A 20,529-nucleotide genomic window follows, 5' to 3' on the forward strand; every position below is an offset into this window, starting at 1 on the left:
CCATAGTTTAGGAGCATAGTGTAATTAAGAAGTATTAAAACTGCAAAATATTAAAGCCCTGCAGCAATTCAAATCCGTGACAAAACCTTCATGCAGAGTGAACAATACTGCCTGATGTTCAATTGATTTGGTCTACTTGTTCATCGGTAAAACACAACTTTTCTTCCCCTGGTAATGGGATATTGTCTTTTCCAAAGGATCAGCACGTGGTAGCTCTTTCCCTACTTAGCAATACCCTTCATAGCACTGAGAAACGAGGACTTTCTGTTTGCTGTTAGTTGAGGTAAGTTATCTTGCTTTTATTTGGGTTTAAGACTACTGTAAAGGAGTAGCTTTTCAGTTGCAGCATGGTTTGTCAAGATTACAATATTTATGACTGCATAAAATACATAAGTAAAAAAAAAATAATAATAATTATGGTGTGTAGAGATTGTTATCAAGAGCTGAGACTTACATCTTTACAGAACTGTAAATACTGGCTTCCTAACTGCTAGTTGATAATTCTGCTGGCAAGAGCGTTATATTTTTCTTCAATCCCCATATCCTTTTGCCCAACCGTTTTAAGAACTAGCAAAAAAAAAAAAAAAAGTTATTTGTAACTAGAGTTAAACTGTCGTAACAGCAGTAGACGAGCTGTGTACTGATTCTTCATTAAAACACCCTTCATTTGAAGCTACGAATGTAAGAGGCAATTTCTTTCTGTTCAAAATAAACTACCAGCATGCTCTGTGCCTTTTAACACTTCACATTGATTACAAAAAATTTAACAACGCAATCACTAACATACCCCACTAATGAGAAATTATGAGAAATCGTTTGATGCAGAACCTCCCGCATCAGTCAACTCTGATCGATAAGAAAGCTATCCATTCTGGAATTCAGATTTAATGCGTTCTCAAGAAGCTAATGAGAAAGGAGAGACTTAAAATAAATACCATAATTAAAACTGCAAACTGTTACAATGATATATTATAAACTTGTCCTAGATAAACCTAGTGCTTCCAAAATTTACCAGTGAATTTGTATTACAAAATATGTGAAAATACAATAGAATATCACAACAACGTCCTTTTTCTGGGGGGGGGAGGGCTAGGGTGGGGGGGAGAAGGGGTCAACAATGACGCCAAGGCGATTCAGTCTTAACTTGGTAGGTTGTTAATAGAACATCCTGTGATACATAAGTTACGATTTGGTTGAATTGTGGACGCCATCCCCACCCAAACTTCAATCCACCTTTTACATTTCTCCTCTGACACTAGCGCCAAACTTCCTGTCAAACCCGGCATTTTCTTGAAGAGCTTTAGAATTTAGCCATTACTTATTTTCTACTACTATGTTTTGGCAGCAACTATTTATTGGTCTGTTATTGCAAAAAGTGCAATTTAACAATAAACCAGTCTGAAGGTCATTTTATGTTTTGAGGATACATACCATATATTTCTTTAAAAATAATCATACTTTTGTAAGCAATACTTTACAGTAGACACCTCAAATCTACCATAGATGTAAAACTTAAAACGAGAAAAATTTAGTCTCTAAATCTTTATACACATATTTATATTCGAGTTTCTATATATATTATATATATACACAAGCACAAGAGTATATATAAAATATATATAATCAGATTCAAAAAAAGAACAGAAACTGGGCACTGTACATAAAATCTTTTTAAAACTCAAACAATAGAAAAACTTTAAACATTAAACAATTTTAATAAAAGTTTCTGTACAATGCTAAGCAGTTTTATTTACATATAGAAAATGTAATAGGAGTAGTGTTTGAAATTACAGAACTCCTTAAAATTTCAATGGCAGGTAATCTGGAAAAAATAACAGCATTCCATTCACAAATATTTTCAAGCAATAAATATGTATTTATAAATAGTGTAAATTTACATCAAGATTAGAAACAAAAATCACAAATCTGAAGTTTATTCCTTAGTCTATGTGCAACCCATTTATCTTTGTGACTTGGCTGTTAATTGTTTTAAATTTTATTCAGGAACCAAAAGTGTAACCGTCATGGTTTCAAAACAAGACAGGAAAACATAAAAGCAGTAAAAAAAAAAAAAAAGAAAAAGAAAGAAAGAAATTTATCACCTAACTCTTCACATTAAAAAAAAAAAAAAAAAAAAAAAAGAAGAAAAAAAAAGAAAGAAAAAAAAAGTTGCCCAAAGAAAGACTTAAAACTTCTAACTACCTTACAAAGAAATGACCAGCTAAGCTAGTACTTTTTCCAAGGGAAATTCTGAAGGGGAAAAACGGATGAAACCAACTCATCAGCCCAGAAACAGAGAAAATACAAAAGAGGTGGTCTTCAAGTCAGTAGTCTGTATAATGTTGCCAGTTTTGTCAGATATATACAAAACATGGAATTATTATTTTTTTTTTTTGAAGTACAGCTGGATGAGCTTTATTTGTTTTGAGTTCTGGAGTAGGAGGCAGTGCTCTCTCCTGTCCAGTTGGTTGACACTCCGCACTTGGAAGGTTGCATAGACACAGCTTTCAGCCAGCAGCCTTACGGGATAGCTACAAAAATCAGTGGTGCAGAACTGGGTCACTTCCTGAATATCAGAAAAGTTTTCATTTAATGTCCATGAAAAAATGTCAAGATGAAGAGGATGGCAATGGAGGAGCCTGAAAAAGAAAACATTAAATTACCTTTTCTACAAGGGTGTAGAATTCAGCTGTTTAACCAAAAATCTGTGCAAATGGTGAGCATGACAGTTTGAAGTCAAACACTATGGTTTTTATACACTGGGACTTTGTCCAGTGGGTTTCAGCATTTTTTTTCCAACTTATTCAACTACTCAGTGTTAGGATTTTGCCTATGCTGCACGCTGGATCACACTGTGAGGATATCTGAGTTGATACTATGTGAGCTGCCAAAACAAGCCCTGTTGAGGCAGAAAAGAGCTCCATGTGGGCTTATGTAGATATACCTTTATATACTCTAAAACAGGGATTCTCAACCTGTTCACCACTGGAATGGGTGGGTCATCCCTTTGTGGCTCTCCAAATACCTTGCAGATTGCATTTCACTTTCTCGCTACATAAACAATAATATATAATCCTGAGGTTATCTGTGGAAAGGATCGAGATTCTGATATGGGAGCAGAGCTTTACTTATTTATTTGTTTTCAATTGTGATTAATTAGTGCCTTAAGAGTGAAGGTCTAGAAAATATCTATTCCCCACTATTGTTCTTTGCAACATTATCACCAAAAATACTGGACTTCTGATGGCACTTCCTCTTCTCTTTTCCCACTCATCAGTACTGCCATGATGTGGAATCCCTTCAAGAAGCTGCTCTGTCTTTAAAGACACTGTAAATCACACTACAGTACTCAACTATGCAATACTAATTCTACGCAATTCCTGTATTTACTGTTCCTGATACTTTACCCCAAGCACTGAACCTGTTTGTCCTACATCACCTTTGCCATCTAAGGTTACCTTGTTCTGCGATGTGCCACAAACCTCAACCTTTCTCCTGTAGGTTATGACTCCTCTCAATCAAAATTATAAGCCTTTTAAAAAAGTGATACTGTGTGTAAATTTCATTACAGAACAATTTTTCATGTTCTTTAGGACTGCAGGTGTGGGCTCTGGTGGGGCAAAGAGCTGTTTACAGGTTGAGAACCCTTGTTCTAGGCACAGTTGTACTACCACCATTTCCTATATAATGATACAACAGACAAAAACATACCCCTCCCACTCTCCCTCATTCCTCTCTCTTTTCCATACAAAAATGTTCTTGCCCATCCTGCTCAGATGGACGGTGTATCTGTGAATAGGTGTTTATTTAGATGCTGTTTTTGCAATGCATTATCTCTTCAGAATTGCAGTATTTTACCAGCTGTAGTGACAACGGGCTTCTAAAAGAGCAAACAGAAGTTCAGCCATCTCAGGCTTTGTTGAACCAATGAAGGGACTTAAGTTCAGAGGACACGATCCTGTGTTCTCACCAGCCTCAACTGGTGAACCTCGAGGCATTAGCTCAAAGGTCACAACTTATCATGCCTGTATAACATGAAATAATCATCTAAACATACTTTTTCTGCAGCACCTGGAAATGAATCAAAAAGGCACAGCTGTTTCTGGGCTGCTGTATTTAATTCAACATGAAATTCTCAGAACACTTTGTCCAATGTTTGTCTCCTTTGACAGAAAGGCAAGGCTTATCATAAATAAATCCAGCATTGCTTTCATTGTGATTACAAACAAGCCATCTTTGCCTGAAACAACGAAACCTGGGTGAAATGTTAGGACAGTTGTGCTGACACAGTTCAAAGCAGGAGGCTGCCATATATAGCACAAAGCTATAATGGCAAAGTGGCTTTTTGCTTTAAATTGAAATGCAAAGGAGGCCCCAAGCCAAAGACAGAACTGTTTGAGAGCATCCACTTGCTAAGCAGAAGGACAGTGCTGATTTGGAAGAGGGTGGGAAGGGGAGGGGGAGGAAGGGGTCTCAGTGCATAGGATGCTCTGCTGCTATACTGACTTCATACCACAACCAATGTATTAGAGATGCTCTTGAACCTGGTGCTAGTTTCTCCAAGCTTCACTGTCCTGATTCTTCCCATCTCCATCTGATCCAGTTATGGTCTCCAGGTGATCTCTATTGGATTTTTAAAGCCACAACTTTATGAATTGTAACATCATACTTTTCCTGAAAACTCAGTGCTTACGTTCTGCAGTAAGTTACTGTACTATTTCACATAATTCTGACTCTGCAGAGTTTTGTTTTGTAAATATCACACATAACCCAAACCTCCATTTGAATCAGAAAGTTCATGGTACTCATACAATGGAGTACCAAGACAGCCTACAACTGCTTTACAAATAATGTACTTATGCATCCACTTATTAATTTGACTTACTAATGTAAATTGATCATAGACTTGCATCAAGTCCTCCATTTTGTACTGTTCTAGCACCACAAAATTTTCCAGGTTCGTGCTTATCTTTCGTGCACAGTCTTGGCAATGTACAACATAGGTCTTTCGAGAATTGCTCTCACTAGTGACAAAAAGCAGATCAAAGACTTCCACCTGTCAGATAGGAAACAAAAAGTCAATTGTTACAATTTCATCTGTAAAAAGTTAAAGAAAATACAGCCTTCACGGTTTAAGATTTACACTCTTATCCTGAGAACACACAGTGAAAAAATATATTTGTTTAGGGAAAATCCATCCTGCTAAGGTTTAGGCACTGAGGTGACATAAAGCCACTACTAACATTACACTTAGGGTGTCTGCGTGAATGGCTCTGTGGAAAAGCTTCTGGTCAGTATTAACAAGGCAGGATTCATACTCTGAACAGGGGTCACTCAGTAAGATTAGTGTTTATTACAATTATACCTAATTTCTCTTCTTCAAATTTACCTGTAAAAAGAAAGTCATAATTTATTCCCTTACTACTCAGTCACACACTTATCCTGCCCAAGAAGCTTGATCAGAAAATAATTTTATACTGATTTTCAGGAGGAAAATACTTTATTTTATACTTCACAAACACTACTATTCAATACTTCAAAGGAGTGAGTAATAGCAAATAAAATAAAAAAATTCAGTAAAACATTTTCTATGAAGAAAATGCACTTATATTCTCCCTCCTTTGGGGCTATTGTTGATTACTGGAATGAACACAGATATACATTCAGAAGGAAGCTGAGCAGATCAAATTATATGCAGGAAGGGGTAGCAACTTCTTAGAATAACTGAGAATGGAAAACTGACCTCATGAGTAACAATTTCTATGTACTCCAGAAAAGGCAGCAGTATAATACAGCCTGTATTTAATAAATAGCTTGCTGTGCTCTTTGAAGACAGTTCTGTATCGCATATATGTGCTTATAGCATACCACAGATGCTGCAGTTTGTTTATAGCAGCAACAAAAGATATGTCAAAATTTCAACAAACGTTACAGCAATACCTAATCCCAACATATATTTATTTACTGACCTCACAAATGCTACAGTAATGAGCTGGCTCATCCTTTGCTCGCCCATGCCAGACAATCTCTTTTCCTGCAGCAATCAGAGCTTCCCTCAGTGTCTGACACTGTTTGAGAGTTCTTAACAAGCAATACCTGCAACCAAAATCAGGATCAGAGGACTGCAAAGGCAATCAGCTGTATATTCAATTCAGTATTACACTGTCAAGTAAGATACAAACAGCCTGAATTTCATAAGAGACTCTGGAGCTGAAGCTTCTTCCTCTAGGACTTCAGAAACACTTGTCTAATAAGAATCACTGGACACATGACTCATGTATGAGTTAGATCACATCATTATGGACCTCTGTGTACATTTATTTCATTTCTGTACATTTCTGTAATGTAATGAAAGTCAGTCCCTTAACAGGAGGGGGCGGGGGAGAAGGGGAAGGACAAAAAACCTGAATTTTTAACACATTTTATGAAGAAAAGAATGGGACAATTTAAAATCAACAATTCCCTGACATGCTTATGCCAAAGCTAAAAAAAAAACCACAACCTTTTAATCTTCACAAACCTACGTAGTTTTCTTCTTTACTAAAAAACTGTGACTTCTTTCCTAGCATTGTATGAGATAGATACATTACAAAAAAAAAAACAAAAAAAAACAGCTGGCAAAATAGGTCACCAGATTTCTAAGTTACAATGTTATTTACAATTATTTTTAGTTCTCAGCTATCTTATTTATTTGAGCCACTGTCTGTGCAGCCTGTAATTTTCTCCTCCACAGGGTGGTTACATTACATGTTCATTAGATGCAGAATGAAGACTGAAAAATGAAAGGGGAAGAATAAACTCTGGACAGAAAACAAAGCACTTAAGAGTTCTATCAAAATGTTTTCAATTTGATTTTTCTCCCATTTTAAAACCCTAAGCATGCCATATGTATGTTCTGTGTTTTTCTTAAATATTTGTTTCGTGGGTTACCAAACAGTTAATAGAATTTCAGTCTTAAACTGCAATACTGTTTTCCTAACTTTTTACACCCAGATCATTCATTTTCACTAAAAACAAGTCTGCAATGTCATTAAAACCCTCATAAAAATAACCCAAAACTGAAAGTTTGCTTTTACATTGAACGTATTTTCATATACTCATTTTCAATGAAACCAAACAGCTCAGTTAGCAGCAACTCCTCCACACTTTTCTAGTTTGATGTTAATGGAACTCATGATGGCACATGGTATCACATACGACCAACCATATGTGGTAGATCACACGTTAATGCACTTGAATCTTAGGCTAATGTAGAAATGCTTATGATAAGCTCCTTAACTTCAGTACAGCATTCTTTTGTGCAATCTAACCTGTTTCAAAATAAAAGCTATCATTGTAATGTTCTCCTTCTGCTGTCATCTGGAACAGTCTTTGGTATGTCAGATAACAACTAGAAGCCCATCTACCCACTTGCAACCCACTGCGCTCCATTCCTCACTTCCAAAGAGTTTTCAAAGTATTTTCAAAGTGCTTCCTAGTGCTACAGCCATGAATTAAGAACTGCTCAAAGTGTAATTCGCATGCAACACCACTGCAATGTTTGCCTAATTTGCAAGCAAAGCCAAAAACAGTAGCTAAATGATGCATTACTTGTCCTTAGACCAAACTCAGATTTGAGTAATGGCAATGTTAACTATTTCATGCTATCAAAGAATGAGGGACAGCACATAAAGTATTACCTTGAAAATGCATATCACAATTTCCTAAAACATGAAAGCCAAAATGGTGTGTAGAGTCACAATGATTAAGCTGAGTGGGCTTTTAGTATTGTATGCCTGCCTTTATTCTTGCACAGTCAGAACTGAGTTAAAAAACCTGGACAATCACTCTCTCTCAAGATTTTAATAGGTATGACAAAGTATGAGTAAATCATGTCCAGTCAAATCCCAATATTTAAGAGATCTTAAAACAGACATCACTCTGATATATTCTCTAAGTGTGTTGAGAAACCCAGTAAAGACCATCCCAACAGCAATATGAACCTGATCTCGTTATATGTCTGAGTAATTTATTTTCCCTATCAATATCAAAATGTACACGATTCTGTGCAAAATCTTTTCTCCCATGTCCTGCTCTTGTACATTTATATAACTATTTTTGTAAAAGAACTTGCTATTCCTGTTACTCTGGGACTATTTATTCTGGCCTTTTTACTATGTTCCTACTACCTCTAAAATTCTTCTTTTCCACAGATACATTTGTAAAAGCCTTCTGACTTCTCATTTAAGTTCTGGACATTAGGAAGTATTACTTTTTGGAAAGAGTAGTCAGCATTGGAATGCACTGCCCAGGGAGGTGGGTGGAGTCACCAACCATGGGAGTGTTCAAGAAACATTGGATGTTGTGTGTATGAATATGATTTAGCCGGAAGTATTGGTAATGGTTGGACTAGATGATCTTCTAGGTCTTTTCCAACCTTGATAATTCTGTGATTCTGTGATTCTGATGCTAATTTTTCTTTTCTCGAGTCAAACTTTAAATCACTTTGTCTGTCTGCATTTCCAGTCAAGATTCTACTGTTAGTATAAAATGTAAAAAACAATCTCGTGAGAAAGTTTTAGATTTTGCTCCTTTTATCTAGAGCAAGACAGCCCTCCTTCAAACAATCAGTTAGGAAAATTATGTAACTGCTCACCAAATGTAAGGAGGTTCATGAAGGTTTATGCATTTAAAATATCTACAGAAGGCTAAAGCCATATACTCAACAGAGTATTCTGGTGAAAGCTGCTTCTAGTCACAGCTGTACCACAACTACAGAAGTGACCACAAAGAAGAGCTGTTCCACATTACTGTTAGGAGATGTAACAAACTAGAGATCATCCCTGAGTCTTCTCTCTCACATGCAAAGCATGAAACTTGGGTTAGTTGTCAGACAACTAACAAGACAGAAGTGTCTTCAGTAGCATGGGAAATGCTATAGTGTGCAATGCAAGATCAAAGTCTACATCAGTTCCTCAGTGACTTTATTTCTAAAATACATCTAACAATTTAGGTATCTCACTACAGAAAAACAAAACAAAACAAAAAAACAACTCAGCTGCTTTCAAACCAGATGACAACAGGAAGCCATCCTGTTCTCTATATTCCTTTGCAACATTTTAAGATTTCTCTTGAGGAAAGATGCTATGCTCAGTCACATTTTTCTCCTAAACCTAAACCATTGACAAAAAAAAAAAAAAAAATGACTCAACTTTGCACAAAAGCAAAAATATGGGTGCCAAATTATTAAAATCATATTTTGCAGAAAGTATTCTAGAGCTGTTCTGAGATTTACAGTGCCTGCTGGACTAGAGAAGATAAATACACATGTGAAATAAGGGTTTAGCTTTTTGTTTTTTTCTTAAAGGACTTCTTGGCTTCCTCTCAAGCTCTGCTTCTTTTCCCCTTCTTTCTCCTTTCCAACAGCATACTATCGGTTTCTCTTCTCCCTTTTTTTGGATTCTTGAGTATGATCACTGACGGCTTAATTGAAGGGACAGAACTGTTTTCAACTTATAACACTTCTGTGCCTTAAAAAGTTACCATCTCACTTATTCCCTCATTCTGCAACAGCTGTTCAAGGCTAAGTTAATCTCACTCAGATGTCAACAGTAAATTCTACTAGGGGAAAAATCTGATTTTCTTTGCTCCTCTTTTCCAGGTTAACCTATCCATATTTCAAGGCCCATTTTAAGGCAAAACATAACAGGATTTCATGCTTGTGGATCCAGTATGTTGAAAAGACTAAGATAAAGGCTTTTCTGGTTGGCTGAAGAAAAACAGAGAGCTGCCACCAGAGTATTCTCATGATGAGTCATTTACTGTGGAACTCATTCTCCCACTTTCTTTCTGACAAGCTTATGATGGATATATGCTGAAACGTCCATCTATTCCTCAACCTAGATAAGAAGATTTATATTTGCTTCAAGTTGCACTCTTTAGAAAAACATTAGTAAAGATGCTTTGAGTCTGAAATGTTTCTACATTTTGGAATAAGTATTTAAGAAATGTCACTATACACAATTATCATTTCACACATCAATCAATTAATTCTTTCTTCAGAAGAAAGAGCAAAGGGAAGGTGACTTTCCAGTTCTTATTTGTCTTTATTTAAAACATTTGCATTGGATTGCCAAATGATGGTGTGTGAGCCTTAACTAAAGAGGTGTTCTAAAAATGTAAAATTAATTTAAATTTTGCTATAAAAATGACTAGCACTGTAAATGTAGCACTTCAGTTGGTGATCTCAATTTGTTATGTCTTGCGGTATATCCTCTGAACAGGTTTAGTTACGTAAGTTGACTGCTTCTGTAAATTGCTGGAATCTACGGCATATTTAAGAACAATGAAGAGGACCATTCTCAAGCCATGTCACAATAATATCAATTTCAATGTAATAAAATTAATATCCACAAATGGCTTCATTCTTTAAACAACAGATTATTAAATCATATTGGCTTGATTCTCAGAAATCTAACAAAGGCCTATTTATAGATCTCGTTTTATGCTTGAAGAAGAAAAGGATACAGTAAATGCTCAAATAAAACTTACTTAATCATTTCAAAAAGCTTTGGATCTGAGACCTTGATATTTCGAGCCATATTCCATGAAAGATGGACCATAGGTACTATGGACTTCACGCTCTGCAGTTTATTCCATTCGTACCGTTCCACTGCCAATTTGTATTGACAGGCTATACAAAAAGAAAGTTACAGAAGCAGTTAGTTAACAAATAAGTACTATCAGAACCCAAAATTATTTCATTATACCAAAAATTTAGCCTTTTTTATGGTGAGACTAAACAGCATTTCTGAATAACCCATTCCCTGCAACTACATTTAAATTCAACATGATTTATTTTTAAGCAGATATTTATTGTATTTCAGATGCTAAAAGAACACAAAGTACACAGCAGTAACAACCACATGTGAAAACAAGAATTTGCTGACAGCTGTTCAATTTCTACGCTGAACAGAGAACACTTTTTCAGAAAGTGTTACTTAATAATTTTCAAGCTTCTGACACACAAAAAAAATCGACATTTGAGATGTCTGTATCTTGCAGACATTTGCAGACTATTTGCGATGTCTGCATAGCCTTTTATCGTTTTACAATGCTACAGTATGTAATTTGAAAACGAAGACTGCACCTTGAGAGATTTGTGCAGTGAGTCACACTTTTTGATTAAGCAGCCTCCTCACCCCACCCTTTTCAAAAACTTGTTTTGCAAAATTTACTGTGACTGAACACGTAAGCTCTGTATCAGTCAGTCACATAATCATGGAGATATACTATTTATTGCACCATAATGAAATAAAGATACACCTTAAACTATTTAAGAAAACAGGTTTTTTTGGAAGTACAATCTGTTCAATTGCTTGACAGAATCTCCTTATTTTAGCTAAGAACTTTTCTTCCATTCTCACACCTAAAAATCTTAAATCATGGTTGAAAAATAATGACTTCCAGAGGAGTAAACCTCACACTCCTTTGTTTAAAAAAAAATTCACAATTTGTTTGCATTTTCTGATGCTTTCGTTAAGGAGCTATTAGGTATCTTTTATCCTGAAGAGGGGAGATTAGACAAGTCTTCATGCTGTAGTACAGTCTGTTGGGTAGAACAAGTTTTGGAAGAGAAAGTCAAAAAAAACACGGTGTGCAAATTCCTCTCAACATTTGATTCTGCTTGTGTTTGATAAGCTACTGTAAGTTTTAGAAGTCCATTAAATGCAGGAGAACAAAGACAGCACTCTTGCTGCTTTCTTTTCCTATTACTGATGGGATTATTTAAGGCTTCCACACATAATGTTTTAAAATGCTGTATCTTCATTTTTCAGTCCAGAAAACTGAAGTAAATTATTAAGAAATGGAAGGTTCTATGGCATAGAATTACCTTACAATGCATTATTACAATGCATTATTCAACTATACCTGTAAGAGGGCCAACATTCCAAGCAATGTTGTTGCACCAGCCGATAGCCTGAACCCAATGAACAGTGCCAGCATTTATCCACACCAAATCCCCCGGTCTTTGAATAAATCGATAAACTGGGACATTGGCTTCATACAAATCTTCCAAGTTTGGCCACCAAGATCCCATTAGGAAATTCATATTGTTCCTGAAACAGTGTGAAAAATAAAGCCCTCAGCATTTATCAGCATATGTATTAGTAGCCAATACTTCAACAACATTACCTGTAAAAAGTGATCACCACTGTACATACTTTCTGCATCCCTGATGCGGAGGACTAGTCAAAAGGGAAATGTCACCTACAGAACTCCTGATCCCAGTTCTGTTTTATGTACTGCAATATTAAAACGTTCAACCATCTGCCTATGCAAAGTGAGATGATGGCTTAGAGTTAAGTTCTATTTTCCTTTCAATTTCCCAGCATTATTAATGCTGAGGTAGAGGAATTCTTGTTAGATATAGTGTGACACTGGTGCAGAATGATGCTTTTTTTAACCTGTGACTGATTTTATACACAGTTCTTAAGAATGCTTTCTGTTTAGAACAATGCAAAACATGTACTCATGCTGTCAGTGCAAGCGTGCAAAGCTCGTCCGCACAAGAACTTGTTGGCACTATCTCAGCTGCTATTCACAGGTCTATGCTATGTTCAGCCAGGAAATGCTACCCCTCCTGAGAAGCATTAAAAAAAAAGCCTCCATATGGACTTCCTAACAATGAAATCTTGAGTCTTCCAATATGGTAATGTGAAATACATATATTTGTCATGGTGCATCTTTCTATTGCAGCACGAAAGATCACTGGCAAGTTTTCAAAGACCATTTGGTGATTCTATCAGACACCCTGGAGAGTTTATGAGGTTACCAAACCTTTAGTCTCTCTTTTACTTTCAGAAAGGGCAGTGGCATGAGGGTACCAGGCCTATTGTCATTACAGATATTGCATTTTTGACAGTGGAATTACAATTCTGAGGTGAGTAATCTTTATCAACTTTGATTAAATAAGAGCAGTTGTCGGTAGACAAGCAGAAAATAGGCACGGAGAAGAATATGTAGAACCCTGGGAAAGTTCTGAAGAAAGCTGATGAGTTTAAGTCAGTTTTAAATGGGTGATATAAGTAAAAAATGCCTGTCCCCTTAAGATCAAATGAAAACAACCTAAAGGCAGGAAACAACTGCTCCCAGTTACCCTTTTTTTTAAGCACATGTGCAACTGAGGGAGGAACACACAAATTCTAATCATAGAGCTGAACCACTATTACCAATAGTCATTGCACCTTGTCTTTTTTACGTAGGCTACAAACCTGCAAGTGTATGCAAAGCATGCCATGAAGTTTCCTGGAGTTCAAGTAAACTGAGCTCTCCCATTAGATGTAGCAAGAAATCATGCCAAAATACCAATGGCTGTGTAATTCCATGGATATGACGTATACATTAATCATAATAAAATTAACAATATAAAATACCAGGAAAATACTTCAACACTCCTAAAAACAAACTAAACAATCAAAAAAGAAGGCCTATCAAAACAAAAATCCAGCTCCTTCACCCCCCAGTTTTTCCATCACCCTACTGCAACAGTCCTAAAGGTAATCACAAATGCATCACCATTTGGTAAGTGTAAATGGTAGCTTTAGTGTGCTTGATAAAGAGGCTAGCCAAACAAAAAGGACTGAGATGGATTATCCGGTAATGCAAAGCCATCACTGAGCACCGAAGGCAATCCAAGCTCCTGCACACTGCACAAATGCCATATCTTGCAAACATTCCAGATTTTACATTTTGACTTGTTATAAAAGACTTTTCATACTACGTGTAAAACCCATTAAAATTCACTTATAAAAACACCCTAAATGAGTACTTCCCCTTGTCCCGTTAGGTCTGAGAAAAACAAAGGCAACTTGAAAGAAAATAGGGAGCATTACGCACAACTTACTTTTCACAAAAGTCATTCATGACACCCCAATAGCTTTCAGGGACAACAAACCATTCACAGTCACCTGGACCAATATTTATATTTACTGAACAAAAGTTGTTGTTTTCTTGATGACCTGAAATTTAGAAAAAATAAACACACTTTCTGTAAGGCTGATTTATCAAAATAACCAAGAAAATGCAAAGTAAGATATAATTACTAAAGAAAACCCCTACATCACAGTTTCAGTTTTCATAAACTTATTATATGCACTATTTAAGTGCTTCACAGTGTCAAGAAATGCAATTAAGTTGCTAGTATCAACAGAATTCTGCTTTTGTTAGTTTGTGCAAAATGAGAAGTTGGAACTACCAATCTGACTAATGAATCTGACTAATATTTCAGCTGTTTCCTTTCTGTAGAAATCAATGCTTCAAGATACTAAACCCTACATAATGTGTTTGTGATAGCTTTTGACAATCCCATTTAGAGGAAAAACTTCATGACTTCAGGCACTAACAAACAAGTGGTAAGAAAATCCGTCCCAAGGAGCTTTCAAAAATCAATGTAGGAATGCCAGATCTTACCTGCTTTTGACAGATGAGGAGCTGAATCACAATCCCTAACAATATTATTTGAAGTTGTACTTCAGCACTAACAGACTCCAGAACATAGTCCAGAGGACAAGTGACACCAGACATGGAGAAGGCTGAGGCACTCAAGTTCTTTGCCTCAGCCTTCGCTTGCAGTCAGCCTTCTCACATCTCTCATGTTGCTGAACCTCTAGGTGCAGGCTGAAGGAGCAAAATCACTCCCATGGGAAGCCACAAGCAAGTTCAAGACTCTAATAACACTGAATGTGTACAAGTCTCCAAGGTCTGATGACATGCATGCCAGGGTCCCCAAGGAACTGGCAGATGAAGTTGCTAAGTCATGGCTCCGTCATGGCTATCAGATGAAATCTCCTGTGACTTAAAAAAGGGAAACATCACTCCCATAGTTAAAAAGGGTAGGAAGAAAGATCTGGGAAACTACTAGCCAGTGAACCTCACACCTCTGTGCCTGGTAAGATACAGGACATCCTCCTGGAAGCTGTGTCAAAGCACGTGCAAGAGAAGGAGGTGATCAAACACAGCCAGCACAGTTTCACCATGGGCAGACTGTGCTTGACCAATCTGACGAGCTTCTATGATGGAGTGACAGCACTACTGGACAAAGGAAGAGCAACAGATGATGTTTACCTGGACTTCTGCAAAGCCTTTGATATGATTTCACACCACATCCTTATCTCTACATCTGAGAGACGTGGATTTGAAGGCTAGACTGTTCAGTGGATAAATAATTGACTAGATGGTCACAGCACAGGGTTGTGGTAAACAGTTCTATGTTCAAGTGGAGGCTGGAGACAAGTGTTATCCACCAGGAGCCTGTCTTGGTATTAATGCTCTTTACTATCTTTATCAGTGATCCAGATGGTGGGACTGAGTGCACCCTCAGCAAGTTTGCAGATGATACTGAGATGAGTGGTGCAGATGACACAACAGAAGGAATGGATGCCATCCCAAAGGACCTGGATAAGCTTAAGAAGTGGGCCCATGTAAACTGAATGAGGTTCAACAAGAAAAAGTACGAGGTGCTGCAGTTACACTGGGACAATTCCAAATGCATGTACAGACTGGGAGAACTAACTGAGAGCGGTCCTGCTGAGAAAGATGTGCGGGGCCTGGTGGATGAACAGCCAAATGTGAGCCTGTAGTTTCCAGTCTGGAAGACCAACAATATCCTGGGCTGAACCAAAAGAGGGGTGGCCAGCATGGCAAAGGAGGTGACTGTACCCCTCAGCTCTGCCCTCATGAGGCCACACCTGAAGCACCATGGCCAGGCCTGGGGTCCACAGTACAAGAAAGATGTTGCAGCTGCTGGAGCAGGTCCAAAGGAGACTAACAAGGAAGAACAGAGAGAGGGCTGGAGCAGCTCTCCCATGAGGGAGTATGGGGAAGTCACCAGGGAGACTGCACTGTGACTTTCCATTACTTAAGGGGAGTTTATAAACAAAAGGAGACTTTTTGCATGGTCCAATAGTGATAAGACAAGGGAAAATGGCTCTGAAATAAAACAGGGAAGATTCAGATTAGCTATTAGGAGGAAATTCTTTACTCAGGGAATGGAGAAACACTAGAATAGGTTACATAGAGAAACTGCGGATGTCCCATCCCTGGAGGTGTTGAAGGCCAGGCTGGATGGAGCCCTGGGCAGACTGTTCTAGTAGATGGTAATCCTGCTCACGGCAGGACAGTTGGAATTAGATGATCTTTGAAGTCCCTTCTGAACTAAGTCACTTCACCATTCCATGATCTCCCAAGCATCAGTCCAGTGCCTGTACTGGATTTGGCTGGGATGGAATTTATTTTGACTAAGCATTTGCGTGCCAGTAGGAAGCACTGAACAAATTCCTTATTTTGCTTGACTTGCATGCACAGCTTTGCGTGACATATTAGAATATCTTTGTCTCAACCCCAGAGTTTTTGCACTTCTATCTTTCTGATTCTCTTCCACAGCCAACTGGGAAGGGAGTGAGTGAGATGCCGTGCAGCACTTAGTTGCCCAGCAGGGTTAACCCACAATAGTGTCATAGCACAGCACTACTCATTATGAAGCCCTATTCTCAGACAGCAGAGAAGAATTTTAAAAGTATAGTGATTTCTACAATTATACAAGACCTACTTGAGAAGTCTGTAAAAACTTTCAAGGCTCACAAATTACAAACATGGTTTGATTATACGAACTCATTCTTACTCCCTTAAAGAATCCGGAATCCAGTGTTACATGCAAGGGATTAGAATGGCAACTACTAAGTATTCATAGAAATTCAGAAATTTCCCCTAAAAGATAATTTAGTGTTTTGTACTTGCACATTCAGTTAATCAAGAAATTAACAAATAATGAATATGTACTTCATTATCATATTCATGCCTGCTATAAAGTACAGAAAATCTGCAGAGCAGATTAATTAGTTCCATAGCAGTAGATCGTCCCTCCCCCCCCCCCCCGTCTTTTTTTTTTCCCATGCAAAGATTATACTCACCTGGTGTCCTGCTGCCCGGTACCTTCATGTACAGCTGCACTGTGTTCATGCCCAGGATGGTATGACCAACATGGCTTAGAAGATTTCCTGCTGATACCACACGTACAAAAGCAGGAAGTTTTGTCAGTTCATGGAGTTGCAACTTCCACCTGCAGCAAAATAGCAAATTGACAAACTGTGAATCCCTGAAACTCTTAGAAGAGTTTGGGAAATAAAAACATTTCCAGAAAATCGTTAGCATAGAGATGAAGGAGCAGACGACTCACTGCTGTGTAACTTAGCATCTTTTAAAAGGGAACTTTACAGAATGCAATAACCTTATTTGACTACTAGAGAAATTTAAACGTCAATTTCTTTTAACTGTGAACTAGAAGACCTGGTGACCTAACTCAATCTTGCAGTTATTCAATCTGGTGCTGTATCACAAGAAAACTATGCTTTTAGTTTATACCTTGGTGTACATCGTATCTTTTCCATAAACACAAAGTTCTGCTTTCCTCATGCTCTTAAACCAGTCAGATACTGTTAAAGATGCTTTCAAGAGCCAAATGATATTATGACATGACATTTGCTAGGAAGACTGCCTGAACGTAGTTTAGCATGCAAACATGGTTGTTATAACCAGGAATGAAGTCAGCTGTGCTATGGAACTGAATGCTTTTATTAGTGATAACATCTCCAAATACAATCTCTCCAAACTTATGTGGAGCTCTGTAATGTCACACTGGTATCTGTGCTACCCCTACAATTTGAAAATATTTCCAAATACAATCCTAACTATGACAAGCCAGTTCAGGGGAAAAAATGTTTTGTATCACAACTTGAGACTGAAGATCAGAAGATGTGGGATGTATGTGTGATTCTATTAGAACTACTTAAATTATCAAAACACAATTTCTATGAAACTCTGGTTAGTCATTCCTAGGGTTAAGTTCTCTATCCAAATGGACTGCTCTAAGGGTTAGTTTATTGACAGTCATTTTGTAAGACAGAATTTTCTTTAGAAAAATATATAACCTTATTTTAAATCTCACAACAATCTCTAATCAAGTATGTATGCACACAGAATATGCTGCAAGAAATTCATTAGCATCCTAAGAAAGCCTTATTCTCCTGTTTCCAATACTACAACATTTTCTCCTGTTCTCCTAACTGAAGTGAATCAGAATTTTTGTACTGCAGTGGGTGGAACAGTAATAGTACGCGTTGCCAAAAAAGATCCAAGCAGAGACTGAACCAAATAAAAAATTATTACTGGATGAAAACAAAAAAAAAGAATGCTTTCTGTGTATTTCTGAAACTTTCTGAAGTTTTCTGAGCTACTTTCCACTATTTCATGGTCTCACAGAAATCTCCTGTCTGAAGAATACTCTGTATTACTCTTATGCTTCTAATTTTATCATGGCTTTTTTGCTCATATACATCAATTCGGTCTTCACTACATATTCTGAGCTCTGCTTCTGGATGGAAAAGCAAGAGCTAAGAGAAAATGGAAATAAAATAAATGAAAGCAGGTTTGAGAGAGGGGGGCAAAAAGGGAAAACAATTTAAAGCATCAGAGTGAAACAAATGGACTGTGTTAGAAGTATTACTGGAAATAAGAGTAACTGATGGAATTTAAAAGTTAATTACTGAAAAATTAAAGATCCTGCAAAGACAAACTCAAAAACAGATTTTAAGGTGAGAGGGATTTATAACAACAACTTAACAACAGATTAAAAAAATAACATGGCAATGGAGCTTGCAACAGGAATTGGCTTATCAGGAAATAAGTGACTTCTGAGAAGAATGCATTAGCTTTCCAGAAGAAGCGTAACAGTGCAGAATACCATTTTGAGCAAAAGGAACTGCACTCAAACTTACTTTTTGTCATCTGACAGGTCAATGTTGGTCCCAAACTTGATTGTTTTAAAAGGTCCTCTTCTCCTCCTCCCAGAACTGCAAATATTAAAAAAAGCAATAGGCGAATGTGAAAATAGGAATAGTGTAAAAATACACACAAATCTAACTATAAAATTACCATATTTATACCACACTTACTTATCTGAAGATGTGGATTCATTATCTGAGTGGTCCTTGTGGTGACTCTTCTTTTCATTTTCCTCCTATAAAATACAATTGTGGAAATGCTATCATTTATTTAATCAGCAACATCTAAATAATTTAAATATTAAAAAACATATACATAAAAACATCAGCATACAGAGGTATGAAGTGATAACTTTTGTTTCAAAATGGTGGTACAACATTTAAAGTGTCTGCATCCAGGATGTCATGTGAACACTACCATTAAGAAAATAAACAAACAAATAAAAACCACCTATTTGTCAAAAGTTGATGCAAAAAAAAAAAATCTTTGTGATAAAAATTCAGTGAAGTTCAGGCCAGGACAACAGGACATTTGTATGCTGTAAACTCTTCTGCTAACCTATATTAGAGTTACAGATTTATGTGCTGGGTTTGCTTCATTATGCAGGTAAAAAGAAATCCAATCTAACATTTATAGACCAGAGCATTTATCTGCCTTCAAAGTTAAACAGGTCTCCTGATGTGAAAATAGGCTGGCTAATATTTATAAAATTCACTTTATAATATCCATTATACAAAGTTCTTTGAATTTTTAATGGCCATCTGCTATTTTAGCACTGCAGTAGCCAGGACCGTGACTAGTGGAAAAAGTCTAACCAGCATTAAGTGATGTAATTTCATCTTTTTAGCACAGTGAGCTCCAAGTCCCATTTTAAAAACTTCCTTTTTCACAAGTATACAGACACAGAAGGAGAAAGTAAGACAAAAAGCAGGAAAGAACTGCCTGGATGCTGTCCAAAGACTTTCTGCTTTGAATGAGACAGTTGTTAGACATCAAAGTGCCCTATGTACCTGAGAAAGTCCTATTCATTCTTTGAACGAAGGACAAAGAGGAACAAAAAAGAATTGAGCAATGTTGGTTTTATGAAATACTGTAAAACATGTTGGAAAAGCAATGTTATAGTTGCTAGAGGGGGGGGGAAAGAAAAGGTCACTTAAGGCAAGCCAAGAGAACTATATCTGTAGAAAGGAGAAACTCAGCTTTCATTTGAACACTACTGAACACTACAAAAGTCATCTAAGGACAGGTCACAGCAGTGTTAGGAAAAAGGAACACATATACTTAAAACAGTGTCATTGTGATTTTTGAGGGAAAAATGACATTAAAAAAGACATTATGAAAATTATTTTATGTACTACATTTTTACCACCAATTTGTAGCAGAGAAAAAAAAACAAAAACAACACAGAAAATACTGTAGTTGCTTCTTGATGCAAAAACAAAGCTGAGGCTTTCCTGCTGACATGAGGATATGCAATCACATACTTTTATTAAAGTTAGCTTTTCTGCAATTTCATTTATACATAATGTTCTCTTCCAGAACGATACTCAAGAATACAACACTGGTGCAACTCTTTAAGAAAAATCCCATTCATGACTGAAATTAAGCCAAGCCACACACTATTCTGCCTAAACACTCCCCGCTTCCTGTATGGTATTCCTGTGTCTTTTCCTCATTCTGTTTCAACCTTGCTTAGAATGTTTAACCACT

At 36.9% G+C, this 20,529-nt stretch overlaps 1 protein-coding gene across 1 annotated transcript in view; it reads right to left on the bottom strand.

The window, feature by feature from the left end:
• Positions 1-278: 278 nt before the first annotated feature.
• The window catches only part of KDM6A (lysine demethylase 6A), a 142,925-nt gene continuing 122,674 nt past the window's right edge, over positions 279-20,529 (bottom strand). Inside the window, exons 23-31 of the mRNA XM_032449218.1 lie at positions 18,990-19,054; positions 18,813-18,887; positions 16,950-17,098; positions 13,886-14,000; positions 11,911-12,098; positions 10,531-10,672; positions 5,970-6,096; positions 4,886-5,056; positions 279-4,623 (exon numbers count right to left, since the gene is read on the bottom strand). Coding sequence (XP_032305109.1) covers positions 4,567-4,623; positions 4,886-5,056; positions 5,970-6,096; positions 10,531-10,672; positions 11,911-12,098; positions 13,886-14,000; positions 16,950-17,098; positions 18,813-18,887; positions 18,990-19,054 — 1,089 coding nt within the window. The 3' untranslated portion in view covers positions 279-4,566. The remainder of the gene's footprint in view (positions 4,624-4,885; positions 5,057-5,969; positions 6,097-10,530; positions 10,673-11,910; positions 12,099-13,885; positions 14,001-16,949; positions 17,099-18,812; positions 18,888-18,989; positions 19,055-20,529) is intronic.

This window comes from Coturnix japonica, chromosome 1 (genome assembly GCF_001577835.2).
Source record: "Coturnix japonica isolate 7356 chromosome 1, Coturnix japonica 2.1, whole genome shotgun sequence".
Lineage (NCBI taxonomy): Eukaryota > Metazoa > Chordata > Aves > Galliformes > Phasianidae > Coturnix > Coturnix japonica.